At 39.3% G+C, this 15683-nt stretch overlaps 1 protein-coding gene across 1 annotated transcript in view; it reads right to left on the minus strand.

Annotated features, from left to right (window-relative positions):
- The window catches only part of DLGAP1 (DLG associated protein 1), a 205333-nt gene that overhangs the window by 126443 nt on the left and 63207 nt on the right, over nt 1–15683 (minus strand). The window contains exon 4 of the mRNA XM_018553488.1: nt 14786–15026. Within this exon, the coding sequence (XP_018408990.1) occupies nt 14786–15026 (241 nt within the window). The remainder of the gene's footprint in view (nt 1–14785; nt 15027–15683) is intronic.

The following is a 15683-nucleotide window of genomic DNA, read 5'->3' on the forward strand; positions in this document are numbered from 1 at the left end:
TTCTATCATCTAATCATATGCAAGCAAATATTACTGTGTTTTTATTTTGTGAATTTTCAACACAGCTAAACTAAACTAAGGAAACATTTTCCTGGCTTTATCAAATCAGGGAAAAGCTACATATGTATGCTGTGCTTTATAATTCACAATGCAGTAGGGTGAATTTGCTTTCTTGTACCCCTCATGTCTTCTAGCTAGCCCAGACAGATGGAACACAATGCAGTCTCCAGGGAGATGAAACCATAAAATGAAAAGCTACATTTTCTTTCATACATTTAACCATATGCAGAAAGGTTCCAGAATTTTTACACTTCACTGCGTATGATTGAATACTTCTAGGTGTCTTACCTTGTAACTGGTGTATGTTGTTCAGCAAGGATACTGGTTGTATAATGTGCACCATTTTATTTAGTTTTACATTAGTAAGGAAGGGTTACAAACTCTAACAGGCTTCTACTGCTATCCTGGGCTCTGTTAAAGAGATTTACCTTGACTTTCTGTCCTGCTGACAACGTTTTACCAGACAGAAAGTGAGGGGAACTCAACAGCAACACAGACAGAAAATAAAATTCTTGCTTTAGAAGAGTATGAAATGGGCAGAACCCCTGTCAGAAATTTAGTTCTGCCTGTGCCCCTATTGCAGTGTTTCCCTCACTTCCCCTCTGGTAAAACATTGCCCCAGATGTAGCTCCAGGATAGCATTAAAAACCTGAAGGGAGTTCTAATCCGCCCCTCCCTATCCAAAACTACTGCACAACAAAATTATCCTAACTGTTTCTTTCAAGGCAACCTTTCCTGTGAGAAACAAGGAGGCTGTCTTGCTGACTTCTCATTCTGCAAATGTTAGCTTGCCTGTCTGTCACGCTGACCCTTTTTCTTCAACACTTTACTTCAATATATGCCACATGGTGTGCAGTATAAGAGCTTTTATACACAGGCATTTGCTTGTGTCACAATCCTTTTCTTCCCATATAAGACATTATAAATGAAAAGGCTGCTTGATGCTTCTTAAGGAGGTCAGAAGAAGGTCAGAAGCACCTGCGAACAAACTCGGCAGGATCTCAGTAGCATTTCAACCTGATCCTAAATGCACGCTGAATGGACCTGAAAGCATGCTGCATTAGCCTGTCTACACAAGCTCTCAAATTGTGAGGTCAGTTAAGGCAAAGGAGAAACACAACACATGAACAGCACTAAAATACAACTGACAAACATGCTTTAAAAATGTAAAATTTAATGAAAGAGTGTATTATATAATACTAGAGCATTCTTTCCTGACTCATTTTTCAAAAAATGATTAATATTTTCTAGATCCTCATTTTGGATGTTTAAATAAAAATGCAATGTAGTCAGCTTATTTTTATGCAGATAAACAATTACATTCTGACAAGTAACCACAATGTGACTGGTATTAACCAAATGTTAGAAACTTTTGTGAATTGACATGATGGCTTATTGCAGTTAGGGTTTGCCTTTTAAAAAAAAATGTTTTAAGCTCCGCAGTGCGTGCATCATTGCAAAACCCCTGTGAACAGCACATGAAAAAGTGCATAAGGGTTGCATTGGTCCTCTTACAAAAAAGAATGCCACAATATCCCTGATCGCTCCGGGGTACAAAGCTCCTGACAGGGGAAAGGCACTCTAGTCCATCTAGCTGAAGTCAGGTGGACTCTGAGCCTTAGGGAGAAGCCAAAGTCGGTCGATCAAGTATTTGGTAGGGGGTCTCCCACAGAGAGACCCCAGGTGGGAGGAGAAAATAAACTTGTTAAGGCCACAGATCCTCCCCCTAAAATCAGGGCAGACTTCCAAAAGGTCTGCACCTGCCGTCTTTTGTACAGTGAAAAGTGCTTGTGCAAATAAGTGCTAAAAATAAATAAATAGTGTTAAGTGCAATCACATGGAAGAACTTGCGGCCAGTATACAAAATTGCTCAAAGCTAGCCTTAAGGCCTGCCTAGGAAGGGTAATGCAAGAAAAGCAAAAGTGTTGTAACCTTGTGCCAGTGTCACACAGTGGGGTCAAACCCATGGGCCAAACCCATAATGTTTCCCTGCACCCCTGAGATTCCACCCTGAGGGGGAACATTCACTGAGAACTCCTTGCACTTCCAAACCAGGTAGACCTATTCATATCAGGAGGCACTGAGCCAATCGAGATCCTGGAACTAGGGAAGTATTCCCAACCTCCACCTTATTGGGGATGCTTCAGTTTCCTTCCCACAGCCAAAACCCCTCAGAACCCCCATTTTACCAGATAGAGTACTCTGCAGCCAGTCATTCCTAAGAACAGTGGTGCATTTTCCCTCCTGGACAGTGATAAGAACAGATTCTATACTTGATCTAAACCAAAAGGTAGTTAGGATTTACCTTGATGAAGGGACCCTGGGTTGCCCTGAAACCTTTCACTTTATTGTTACGATGAATTCGATGTGAATTATTTAAAGTCTTGCGAATGAAATGGTGTGCTGGTGACATAAAAGTCTGACTATTGTTGTCTGTTCCATACATCGTTACAAAGACAAATACATAATTTTTGTGAAAAATATATTTATCCAGCTAATGTAATAAGGCACTGAAAGAGCTGTGGTGTGCAAAGTGTAGTTGCCCATGCCATCCAATCATTTTTCTCTTGTCAATTATATTTTAGATAATTAATACATTAACTGTGGTATGATACAGAAGGACAGCACATTCTGTACATTGATTTTTGTATTATTAAATAGTTAAATCCCAACTGGAGTCTTACTCCTTTTCATGGCAATGCAATGAACACCTAGCGCGTGGTACGTTGTGCTGGTTGATATCATGCACAAAGCACATGGATACCATGCCTTTAGTGCAGCTCTATCGTGTGAACTGGGCTTACTAAACTGCTGAGGGTTGACACCTAATTGGTTGTTATAGGTACCTGTACATCTCTGCTCTTTGCACTGTGTTAGTCATTAAGAGCCTTGGTGTGCGTTAGAGCAACCTGCATTACTTTACAACATCAGGAATCCAACAAATATTCGTTGGTGATTCAGAAAACTATTCTTCTTCCACAAGCTATTCTGTTCAGTCAGATCTCAGCAATGAACAATTATGTTTCTTCTCTCACCACACACAATAATACTGTATTATTTCTGTTGTATTTATCTATCAAAATGTACAGCTGTCTTTATTTGAAGATCTGCAATCATATTTAGGCAGCACAATATACCATCTGTATTAAAGAATATATCACACCGTCAAATCATGTTAAAAATGCAGGCATTGAAATGCACCATATGAGTCTGGAATAATGAAGAGGATCTGAGAGTGCTTAGAAATGAAAACACTTTCTTTTATAATTAAACACGCCAATACCAAGGAAAAAGGGTTACCTCTCATGCACTTTCCGATAAATTGTGTAGAGGACATTACATTCTGGAATCATTACAATCCTCAGGGTTATTGTTCTAATCAGTCATATTTAAACACATCTCACAATATAAACAATCTGCCTAACAATAATAGAAGGCTTTACAGCTGGTCCTAAACATCAGGGGGGGTTTTATGGTGAAGAGCAGCAGAAGGTGCTTACATGTCTTTAAAACAAAAAGGTATAGTTCCATCAGAAATTCAAATATCAGGACTGTATTCTTTAGTTAAAGTCAGCAGGTGCAAACATGCATATATGCTCTTTTTATTCTGCAGTGTTGAATGGCGTATAGCACAGATACAGTTGGCCCAAAAGGAATGATTTGCATGGTTCCGCCCACTGTCCTTAAAACCATTCAGGGAAGCGACAGTGTATGCTGTCACTCCTTCCTCCATGGTGTTGGCCTGAGTCAAATTTTTTAGGGAACAATAAAGTAATCTCCTCTGTTACTCTCGCAGAGTGATTGCCTACTTGACCTGAGCACTGTCACATGGGAGGAGGTTACAGCTCCACCTTGCTCAGAAACAGAGAGGAATTTGTGCTGGCTGAGATAGAGGCATGAGTGTGTGGGAGTGCTGGGAGAGATGAGTGTTGCAGGCTGGTGGGGGTCTTTTTTACAGACACTCACTTTGCCATGAAAGACAATATGACATTTGTCTTGGGTAACAAAACAGCAATTGGGCAACAAAAAAAAAGAAGATCTAATTGGTTGATTACTTTATTCCCCATGATCAGGATATCTGTGTTGGACTACTAGTACATGGGGATCACAACTACAACCTTCTCCTATCTATGGGGTTAAGGGGTACATTTAGTTGCCCTTCACATTACCTTTAATAGCTTTATGGCAGTCATAGAGTATAGTATAGCCTATAGTGATATCGAAATATATTCCTCGCAATGTATGTCACCTCCTGTGACACCTTGTGTGAAGATGTATTGGTAAACAGTATATGGCTATGTGCAAGGGCCTAAAAGTGTACGTTTCTAAAGTAAAGGACCCTAGGGACTGAACAAGAATGTCCAACAAGTATCATTAGTATTTTCCAGTTATGTATACTTTTTGGTACAAGGTTCCACTAGGAAAAAGCAAGTGTAGGGATACATGGATGGGTGGTGTGTAGACCGTTGGATAGATGGAAGGAAGACAGATAAGCAGATGCAAGAATGGATGGTTACCTGGATGGTTGATGGCTGGAGGAATAAAAGGAAGTTAGACAAGATAGATAGGCATACTCAATATATGACCTGGATCACCTTGGCCAAATTAATTCATTTTCATGACAAGCATTTCCCAAACTCTCTAGGATTGCTTTAATCAGTTTTCCATTCATGCACAGAGTGGGTGTGAAAAGCGAGCAAATCAAATTAATGAAGAATATTTTTTCGCAATTTCTCATTTCCACAGCACGGTGTGTGTTTGTCTCGTTGAGATATGTATAATTCTCCTAAGATAGCATGTCAGTTAACTGAGTCTACCTGGGGCATATCTTCCAGATGTTCCAAGAAATTATTTATATGAAAGTGACATCAGTTTTCTAAAGAAAAATGTCAGTGTAGAGTTAAAATGTTGATGCTGGTGTCATCACTGCATTGAACTAGGCATCTTGAGGTGCTTCTTGTTAAAATATTCTGCTGCATATTTTTAGTGTTGACAGAATGTGCACAGCACTTTTTCTCGAGAGTCTGGAGTTTACAACTGCACCAACAGGCAAGAGAGACAGGAAGCTAAAAGGAGAGCTTGTTATTATTCCAAAGATAAATAGAGGTCGTTTCACTCAACAGAACAACGTTTGCCAGTAGACACTCGATGACTGCACACTTCTAGGAAAAATAGGTACATATGTTCATAAAATATTTGTAAAAAAATCTGATTGATAAAAACAGGAGCAGTTGGCACATTTTGCCAATGTAGGGCTCACTTGCCAGACCTCATGGTCATATTATAAAGATTCTTCAGTATAGTAGTCGGCATTGTCAACCTCAAACATACATTCAAGTCGAAACGCTTAAAAAAACTTTGTTGAACTTGGGGTTTAACTGCTATCAACATGTATTGTATCCTGGATAAGTAACACATATCAGCCACCACTCTTGTCTTTTCACAAAAAAAGCTATTTGTATGCCTTAAAAGGATTGTGGGGGCAAACTGGTTATGTGATTTTCAGAATAAAGATATTTGCTCAGCAATAGTCAAAGCTCTGTATTTAAAGCAGAGTGTGGTAGCCTACCCGATTATAGCATTCTTTTTTTTTTTACCTGAAATACATGAAGCCAAAGACTTAATGTATGAAATAAAAATAAATGTGCAGATCTTTGATCTAGATTTTTCAAAGGAAATGACTGGAAAATTTCTTCAATTGCTGAACGAGTAGTCTCTTGAGCTGAAGACACAAAGTATATGAACATTGCTGTTGTTCACTGATAGTACACATCACAGCCATCCTTGATCACTGTGAGTGATATTAATTAAACAAATGTCTCATGTTATGATGAAATATAACTTCAAACAACTCAGTATCTCGTCTATAAATGTCTGATATTTTTCAATCTTCTAACCTTCAAAAGTATTAATTCACTTATGAAATTATATGTACATGGCATTTCTAGTGACCCATTTCTATTTTCCCTTTGTTAACTGAGCATAATACAAGCTTATGCTTTATTTTAACAATTTGTTTCATGTTTAGGTATTTACAGTATATGTCCCTGCTACAGAAACTCAAAGACAGCAGGGGCATTGCTATGTCTGGATAAGATTCAAGGGGCTTGTGTCCTGGGTATCTCACTGGGTACCCTCGGGGTAAGACCCTAAAAAAGCACCATGCCCAAAACTGTAACTCCTCTTGTCTTGTACTCTCTCATGGCATAAAACAGCACACGTCCCTCTAGTGCAGGGCAATGCAATTTATGAGCCTTTCCTCTTAGGCAAGTTTGCTTTCTATGATACTAACACAAGTAGGCTTTGCATTTTCTATGCAGTAAGTGCTTTGTCTCAATGTCTTATTTTACTATGTGGTTGAGGGAGATGTGCTCATTCTAGTACTTTGATTCCCTAGATAATGTTTTATGATGGTTTTGTTTTGGTGTTGTTATAGTGACTCCCTAATACCTGATTAAAGTGCTGTAAACCCAAACTGGTGGCACTGTCTGTACATGGAATACCCTGCTCCTTCTATACATATATTTATTTTTTGGAGAGTTTAAGTTTCCTTCAGCAACTTAAACAGATCTGGTTTATTTCTCCAAATTAATGTTTCAGCGTTTTTTCATGGGAAATTTTTTGGAAATATCTATAAAAGAATGCTTGTCTGTTTATATAGTTCCTCAGGGTAATATTAACGCTCATTTTTTACATATTTCTACAACAATGGATGTAACCCACGTGAATCTATACAATTTATTTGATTGAAATCTGCCGAGCGGCTCAGACGAGCCGAAGGCATATGCTTTGGCTCGACTGAGCCAAGGTGAAAGCCGAAGCTGGCCGAGCGGCCGGCCGTTGGCCGGCCGACAGCCTGCTTCTGATAGGAATCTAGCTATACATTCCTATGGTGTGTTCTTTTTTTTTTTTTTTTGACGGCAGCAGAACCACCTGGCCCATAGAAAATGGTTTGGCGCAGCTAGCTGTCACTGCTAGCTCCGCACAATCGTTTTCTAATTTTTTTCTACTTTTTTAACTATTTTTCTATTCTGCTCGGTTCCACAGAGGGACCGGGCAGAACAGCCGAGCCGAATGCCGCTCAGCGGCATTCAGCTATTTACTCACTGCTGTTCGGCATCTATGAGAATAGACCGAACAGTAACGAGTAGCCTGTCGGAGGTTCGTCACAACAAAAAGTGTGAGAGAGAGGAAATCCCTTCAAAGTAAGGGAAATCCCTCGTGGTCAGCAGGGTCAACAGAACTAGTGTCCTCATTTAAGGACTTCCCCTCTATTCCTGCTCTGGTGACTACCCAAAATTTGGGATTTTCTTTCACTCTCAATGACCAGAACACACAAAGAGGGTGAATATCCGAGGACACAGACATCAATAAAAACCTGAAAGATGTTCGAATCCCACTCAACTCTAACTTGCAATACAAGACTTTCATAACCAAAAAAGATGTGATAATTTATTCATAGCCATTGGCATCTAAAATAATATTTTAATCAATTTGTATAATATGATAAATATGTCTAAAACGCTTCAAAAGTTATTAGAAAACTCATTTTACTCTATTGTCTATCACCAATTACCAGAGGATTTTTTCCAGAAGGGGACATAGTTACATAGTATTTGAGGTTGAATAAAGACATAAGTCCATCAAGTCCAACCTATTGTGTGTGTGCATTTCTGTTTGAATTGGTGTGTGAGTGTGTATTAGTCCATGTATGATTTCGCTCTTAGGAGTACCTGCACTCCTGTATATTATGGTCTCCGAGGAAACCGCCCAGGAGTTTCTTGAATGATTGCACACTCTTAGCTGAAATCACTTCCTGCGGCAGCGAGTTCCAGAGCTTAACCGCTCTTACTGTGAAGAACCCCTTGCGTGTGTGTTGAAATTTTTTTTACACCAATTTTTGGTTGTGCCCTCTGGTCTTTGTTACGAAGGTAACCGTAAACAGTTTGTTAATAATGTTGCTGTCGCCCCTTGAATAGTTTATACAGGAAAATCATGTCCCCTCTTAATCTCCTATGTAGCTCAATGTACCATAAGGCTCCTGCAATGTGGTTACATAGAAAGTCCAAACATCATAATCGTATATATCATTGGTATTTTCTGTGAGCTCCAGAACCCATATTGAAGCAGGGCAAAGTTGATTCAGTTCTGCTCCAATTATCACATTAACAACAGATCACTGAAATATGAATCTATTGTTTGCTGACAATTACGAAAAAAGTCTATTATTACCACAAATGATTTGTTGCTATACAAGACCTAGGAATATCTGCCAGGTTTTTGGATTACTGAGAAAGCTGAGAAAGTGATAACATGTAAATACAATTTGTTTTAAGGTGGTACCATTTTTATTTTAGTAATTTGTAAATTATTTTATAAACAACACTAAGGGGTCTATTCACTAAGCTGCCGTAGGCAGCCAGGTGAATAACCGACCCGAAGTGAAGTGAGCCGAACACTGTATGGCTATTCACTTCAGGCTGGTACGGCTGATTGCAGCCGTATATCGGCTTGCTTGGTGTGTCTTCGGGTCGGCCGAACATGCTCACACTCACACACCAATGTGTGTTCGGCCGACCCGAAGTGCAGAAGGAATTCGACTCATCCGATCCAACATCTGGATCGGCTAAGCCGAACCTCCGGCAGACTACTCGCTGCTGTTCGGCCTATTCTCATAGATGCCGGACAGCAGTGAGTGAATAGCCGAATGCCGCTGAGCGTCATTCGGCTCGGCTATTCTGCCCGGTACCTCTGTGGTACTAAGCAGCATAGAAAAATTGTTTAAAAAAGTAGAAAACAAAATTGAAATGATTGGGTGGAGCTAGCAGTGACAGATAGCTCCGCCCAACTGTTTTCTATTGCCGGGCGGTTCTGCTGCCGCCAGAATAAAAAAACCAAAAAAAACACCATAGGAATGCATAGGTAGATTCCTATTGGCTATTTCACTTTGCAATAGCCAATAGCAAACCAGCAACTGCACCCACCCTCTGCTGCTGTCTATAACTAAAAGGGGACCTGATGCAGAACTTCAGGTCCCCTCTGCTGATTGACAGCAGCAGTGGGCAGGTGCAATATCTAGTTTGTTATTGGCTATACAAATTGAAATAGCCAATAGCAATGTAGCTATGCATTCCTATGCTGTTTCTTTTTTTTTATCTGACAGCGGCCGGCGGCTCCGATGTTAGAAGAAAAAAAAAGACAACAGAGCAGGGAAAGGTTTACTCTGCTTTTTCGAGCAGAGTAAAACTTTCCCGGAGAAAGTGTTTCTCTCCCGGGCGGCCGGGAGCCGTTATCTAATAGCGGGAGACTCCCGGAGTGCCCGACAGAGTTGGGCTGTCTGGAGATCAGCATCCCTGATTACCTGGTAACCATGGACGCTGATCTGTCCTTCGGAAGCTTAGCGAATAGACCTCTAAATCTTTTTCTTGTTTTTTGACTAATGATATATCCAAAACTATATTTGCATTTGTCTTGAATAGTCGTAAATGTTCTGTACAAGAACCTTGTCTATAGAAAAGATTTAGACTGTCAAGAGCACTGTTCACATGTCCCCCGCTATTATATAACGATAAGCTATTCTGAGAAATGGGAGCATCGTTCATACCCTCTCCCAGAATATGTGCGTTCCAAAACAACATCTGTTTTAAACTCCACGATGAATGTTTCTGGCATGGCATGTCCTCGCCTTCATCACTTTATGATTAAGGGAATGCAAATGAGAAAATATTCTGATTCAGACACTCATTAAATATGGAAAATTCATAAACGTTTCTGCCACTGAAAGGAAGAAAACATTTTCTTAAAGGAACTAATAAATACAGAGATGAAATCAAATATGGGAAGGTATTCACTAATATGGTTTATTCTTCTGTACCTTAAAGAAATACATATTAAAAAAATATTGTTGCGTTTGAACTTTTACTAACCCATATTACTAGATGAAAGATATCATAACCATTGAGACCGTAACCTTTTGATTTTTAAAGGAGATTTCAAGAATAAAAAAAAAAGTACTGTTTTTACCCTCATATAGCATCATGCAGGGAGACCATTTTAATATTAACCTTGTAACCAGAAGACCAAAGTCTAACCCCATAGAAAGAATGATATTCACAACAGTACCGGATTTAACGAGTAGGTGGGGCTGTGGTTAAGTATATAAGCTGCCTAATCTGTGGTGCCTATTATTGCTGTTTGTATTGTACACTGGACTATTTAAAATCTTCGAAAATAGTTATTTCTTCATGGATCAGCGAGTTTTACATATAGCATGTATATATAATTTTATTACTAGAGCCTTTTGCCTGCCATTGCTGTTTTGTTTACCCTGCAGACAATTACGCAATGATTCTGCAATGCTTACACCACTATACTATTGTAGATCAAAATACTTTCAAAAGACAAAGTTATCTTTTAACATAAAAAGGGCCGCCAGGGAGAGTTAGCTGTTTGGAGATCAGTGTCCCTGGTACTCGGCACTATATTTTCTTATTATTTTTTTATTAAACGTATTTTTAAATTTTTTTTCCTTTTTAAATTTTTCTAATTTGAAGAACTTTAAAAAAATTTAAACTAGGGGGGGCACTAAAGGGTTTTTTTAATTTTTTTTTTTTACAGGAGCTTTTGATACTTAGGGGTCTATTCACGAAGCAGCACATGCTGTGCATGTTCGGCCGACCCGAAGCCACCCGATGTATGGTTGATTTCAGCCGATATACGGATTAAATCAGCCGTACCAGCCTGAAGTGAATAGCCGAACAGCGTTCGGCTCACTTCGCTTTAGGTCGGTCATTCACTCGGCTGCCTATGGCAGCTTAGTGAATAGACCCCTAAGTATTCTGAGGAGATACTGTATTTTCCTCAGAGATTCTCTGTAACACTTTGTAATACACTAAGCCAGCTTCCAGCTCCACAACACAGGGGAGCTGAAAGCCAGCTCGGTGGCTGTCACACACAGCGATCACAGTGATCACAGTGATCACAGTGATCAGCTATCGCAGTTATCACTGTGCTGTGACCACCTAAATTGCTGTTTAGGGTCTGCCTCGGATATCAAGGGACTAAGCAACAGGATTAACTCAATGAGCACTGATCCATGTACGGATCAGCGCTCATTGTATCACATGACAGTATTGATTGCTGCAACTTTTGTTTTTGATATACATTCTAAATGTTCAGGAACACAAATGAACATCTGTAGGCGCTCTTAATTCTATAAGAAATTAACAATGCAGTACACAAACTGCTCTTTATTATACAAAAACTGGCATCAAAATATGAATCCCATACAAAAGGGTCTTTCAAAACACTAAAGAAATGTCAGCTAATCAAAGTCCTAAAAATACATACTCCATAGATAACTGAGAAAATAAGAACAGACCTGCAAACATGCAACCAACAAATAGAAACTTAATAGGAAAATGTCTATCTGTTGGCTCCAGTACAGTTTAAAATGTTGAATATATATATATAGATCACACCAGAGGCCCTCTGTATATCACTGACACGGGTGTAAGTTGGCCAGACGTTAGACAAATAACCTCATACATTAACTTCCATGCTCAGCTTCTACTGCATAATACCTATTCATACTGTATAAACGGAGGAAAGAAAAGCAGGAACAAAAGCAAAGAGCTAGCCCATAGTGACCAATCAGATTCTTTGTTTCATTCCAAGAAAGAATAAAATATGAAAATTGACAGGTCACTTTCTCCACTTTTTTGCTATTTTACTACATCGTTAAGTAGGAGTATATAAACTGATAGAACAAGACTTACATTTATAAAACAAAGCATCCAAATTAGTCAAGAGATGGTTGGACTAAATGTTGGACATGAAAAGGGGCACAAAAGAAACAATAACAAAGTAGTCTTTAGTTTAGGATATTTCAGTCAGCAATATTTGTTACATCTTGTTTTAAAGCCTTCTGGTTGCTTAGGGCTTAGCGGAATAACAATCTATCTGGACATCAATGGAAGTTGTAGAAACACTAGTTTCTACTAGTTTTTTTTTTTACTTAAGAAAATCTGATGGTGTCCTACTAAACATGTAAGGTGTAAATTGTATAAATATGTGCATTTTAAAACAACCCTGTCACATAAGGGAAATAAGAGAATATTTACCCGCAATTCATGCCACTAAACACTGGTCAACTGAAAAAGTATATGACTGAAGTCTTTTCTGAAGCTTACACTTCCATGAATGTCAATCTTCTGTGTCCCCCTGCCCCAGTACTCATTGGTTTCTCCCACAAACCCATATATCACTACAGGACAGTGAGGTGGAGATCATTGTGCAGAACCAGTGAGTGAAGTGGGGAACGAAGGAGATTGACACTCACAAAAGTCTTGGCTTCAGAAGAAACATCAGCCAGGGATTAATTTTTTTTTAATGCTGTTTGATTGCGCACATACAATTTATGCAACAGTATTTGGAAAAGAGACAAATAATTCAGAACCCCAATACAGCATAAAGAAGGATGATGTACATTGTTTCACTTATTAGGACAATCCCTGTTGTGGGGTCCAAGTATGATATTGTATCTATTCATCATTGTCCAATAATGTACACGTTTTCTCACATATGCAGTATACATCATTGTCCAATAATGTACATGTTATCTCACATATACAGTATTGAAGGAGCATAAAAAATACATAAAGCTTACTCTAGGCTGTGGAATGCACCACCAAGGTTCACAGATAGTAATTGTGTGTATAAGTTACATTTAATAAAGGTATTCAAAGGTTCCCATGCATGTCTCCATAGTGTTATTTTGGTACGATCAGGCACATTGTCCACTGTGACTTGGGTTTCAATCCATCTAAACCACTTATACAAATTGTTTGGCATTGTCTGTATAAGTAAGTTTGTAAAGTGGACCATCACTGTTTATCAATGCCTTCCAATCGCTTAGACATATAGGGGAAATGTGCAACCATTTAAGTGGTATTCATTTCCTAGAATATTACATTTCCTAGAAATATAACATTTTTAAAATGGCTCTTGTTGTGTGAGCCATTTACAGATCCTCAATTGTACTCAGCAAGCATGCAGCAGGATTACAAATGTTTGGGAGTGAGAAGTTATCTGCTATAAATATGTAACTTCCAACCAGAATTTTCCCACATGTCAGAAACATCTCTTTTGCTATTCAGCATTTATGGAAGAATGGGTTTTCCCTTTTCCCGATTTTCATAGATTTATAAGGGGTATAATATAATTGGTGCAAATATCTTTAGCTATATTATATGATCTCTGGAGGATATGATGGTATCAAGGTAAGTATACAAAAGCTCATCCTATGCATTCACAAATAGATTTGGTATGATAGCACACCATCTGTCCTTACTTCAGTTAAATTTAATATTTTTCACCTGGGTTAGGGCATTATAGTATCTAGAAAGTAATTGAATATGATCTCGGAGAAGGTGGGGGGAATCCAGTTTGGTATTATAGAGGATCATGTCTTATACACCATATTGTGCCACAGTAGTGTGTCTAAGCTAGGTGTACTTGTAATACCAAGTTCAAAGAATTCCATAGTCTGTCACCAGTATCTCAGAGGTCTTAAAACTATTGTATGAGTTTAACTGATGTAGATATTTCATCCTATTTTTCATCCACTGAGACTCTTTTGGGAGAAAGAAGAATTCCCCAGGTTGGGAAGTAAACCACAGTGGATTGTTGGGGGAAATGGTCAATGGCGATTGTAGATTGTACGCCCTCAGGGGCAGGGCCCTCCTTACCATCTTGTCTTGAATTGTATTGTGACTGTAATGTCTTCCTTATATTGTAAAGCGCTGCGCAAACTGTTGGCGCTATATACATCCTGTATAATAATAATAATGGCGCATCAGAAATGAGTTTAGAACAAACCTGAAACATGTTTACAGACATTTTGAGGATAGTCGACTCATCTCCAGCAGGGCAGTACAATCTTTAAATGATGATAATAAGCATCTTGTAGGAAGTAGTAAGAGCAGCCCTTTTTGTATATATATTTGAATTTAGTAGATAGGGTTATGGGGGAGTATAAGGAGATATTCAAGCGTCTTTGGTCATCAGTAGGAAATAGAATGGATTTACTCCAGTTAATTTGGAATCCAGAATGTTTTCCGAAATCTTTAATGAGCAGAAACACTTTGGCTAGGGATTCACTGGGATTATTCAAATATATTAAAAGATCATCAGCATACAGTGACACCTACAATTTCAACTCTCCCATCCTCAGGCTTTCACCCCAGAGTCTATACTCAATTTTTCAGCCAGTTGCTCAAATTTCAATGCGTGGGGGTCGGGTGGGGGCATGCCTTACCAAAGTATGTGACACTTTCTCAGGTGTGACACTTTCTCATGGAGTTTCCATTTATACATTATATCATTTAATGACATAACCATGACAGACCGAGTGATTGATGTGGGGCAAAGTAACCAATGGCTCTATCAATTTCTTCCAATGTAAGTGTGAGGGACTAGGGGATTACTCTTTGGTGGAGTGATGTTCAATGGCATAGTCAGCAGGAGAGGTCGGTATTCTCTTTCTCCTTTAGTTATGTGGTCTAAAGGGAATTATTCTTTATGTGACAGGGGCATACTAAAAATCAAAGCCAACTTTGATTCTGAATTCGGGTTTGTGATATTGTCACTTTTTATCCAGACAGTGTGTCCTAGAGTTCTTCAATAAAGCCACATTTCATAGTGAATGAAATATAATGGTACTAACCAGTGCTGTTCTGGATTGTCCTTACTGTAGTAGTTGTGCGAGGAGGTGATGATGGTCGGAGTATTACACTGTCATCGTCTTGAGAACATCCTTTTTCGATTGCTCTAACATAGCTGTGGCTTCTCATTCGAAAACAACCAGGCATTGGAAGATCCAGAGCCTCTACTGCCTGAGATTCTAGTTCACTAAATACAGATTCACAGACTGATTCAAACTGACCATTGACTTCCATTTCACTAACCTGAAAAAAAAGAAAAACAGCAGCACTAGTACACATTTATAATAAAACATACATGTCAGTATTGAGAACACTGATTCATGGAAATTAAATGTTCCCGTGGCATAAATTGTTTCATGTAACATGTCTTAATAAAGCCAGAAAGCAGGAACTGTTGTCACTATATACAACCCCACTCTAAAATTAATTTAGTCCTTTAAATGTTCTCAATTTGCAATCTAGTAACTGAACAGTAACTGAGGGGTCTATTCTCTAAGCTGCCGAAGGATCTAACCGTAGCTTCGGCTGATCCTTCAGCTAGCTTCGGCCCCAGGACCCCTTCGGTTCAGTAGAACCGAAGGGCTGCTGTACGGGCTATTCACAATAGCCCGTACAGCTCCCGAAGTTGGTCGAGCGGCTCAGTCGAGCCGAAGGCATATGCCTCAGCTCGACTGAGCCGCGGTGAAAGCCGAAGCTGGCCGAATGGCATTGGCCAGCCGACAGCCTGCTTCTGACAGCTCGGCGGAGCCAGCCGTCATCTCACGGCTGGCTCTAGCCACTTTTAGAGAGATCAGCGTCCCTGGTTACCTGCTAATGTTACCTCATTACACTCTGAGAGCGGCCTCTACATGTTCTCAGTGTGTAATGACAGATGGCGTTCCTGGTTAATACGATGGCGTT

This window comes from Nanorana parkeri, unplaced genomic scaffold (genome assembly GCF_000935625.1).
Source record: "Nanorana parkeri isolate BGI_ZX_2015 unplaced genomic scaffold, ASM93562v1 scaffold7, whole genome shotgun sequence".
NCBI lineage: Eukaryota > Metazoa > Chordata > Amphibia > Anura > Dicroglossidae > Nanorana > Nanorana parkeri.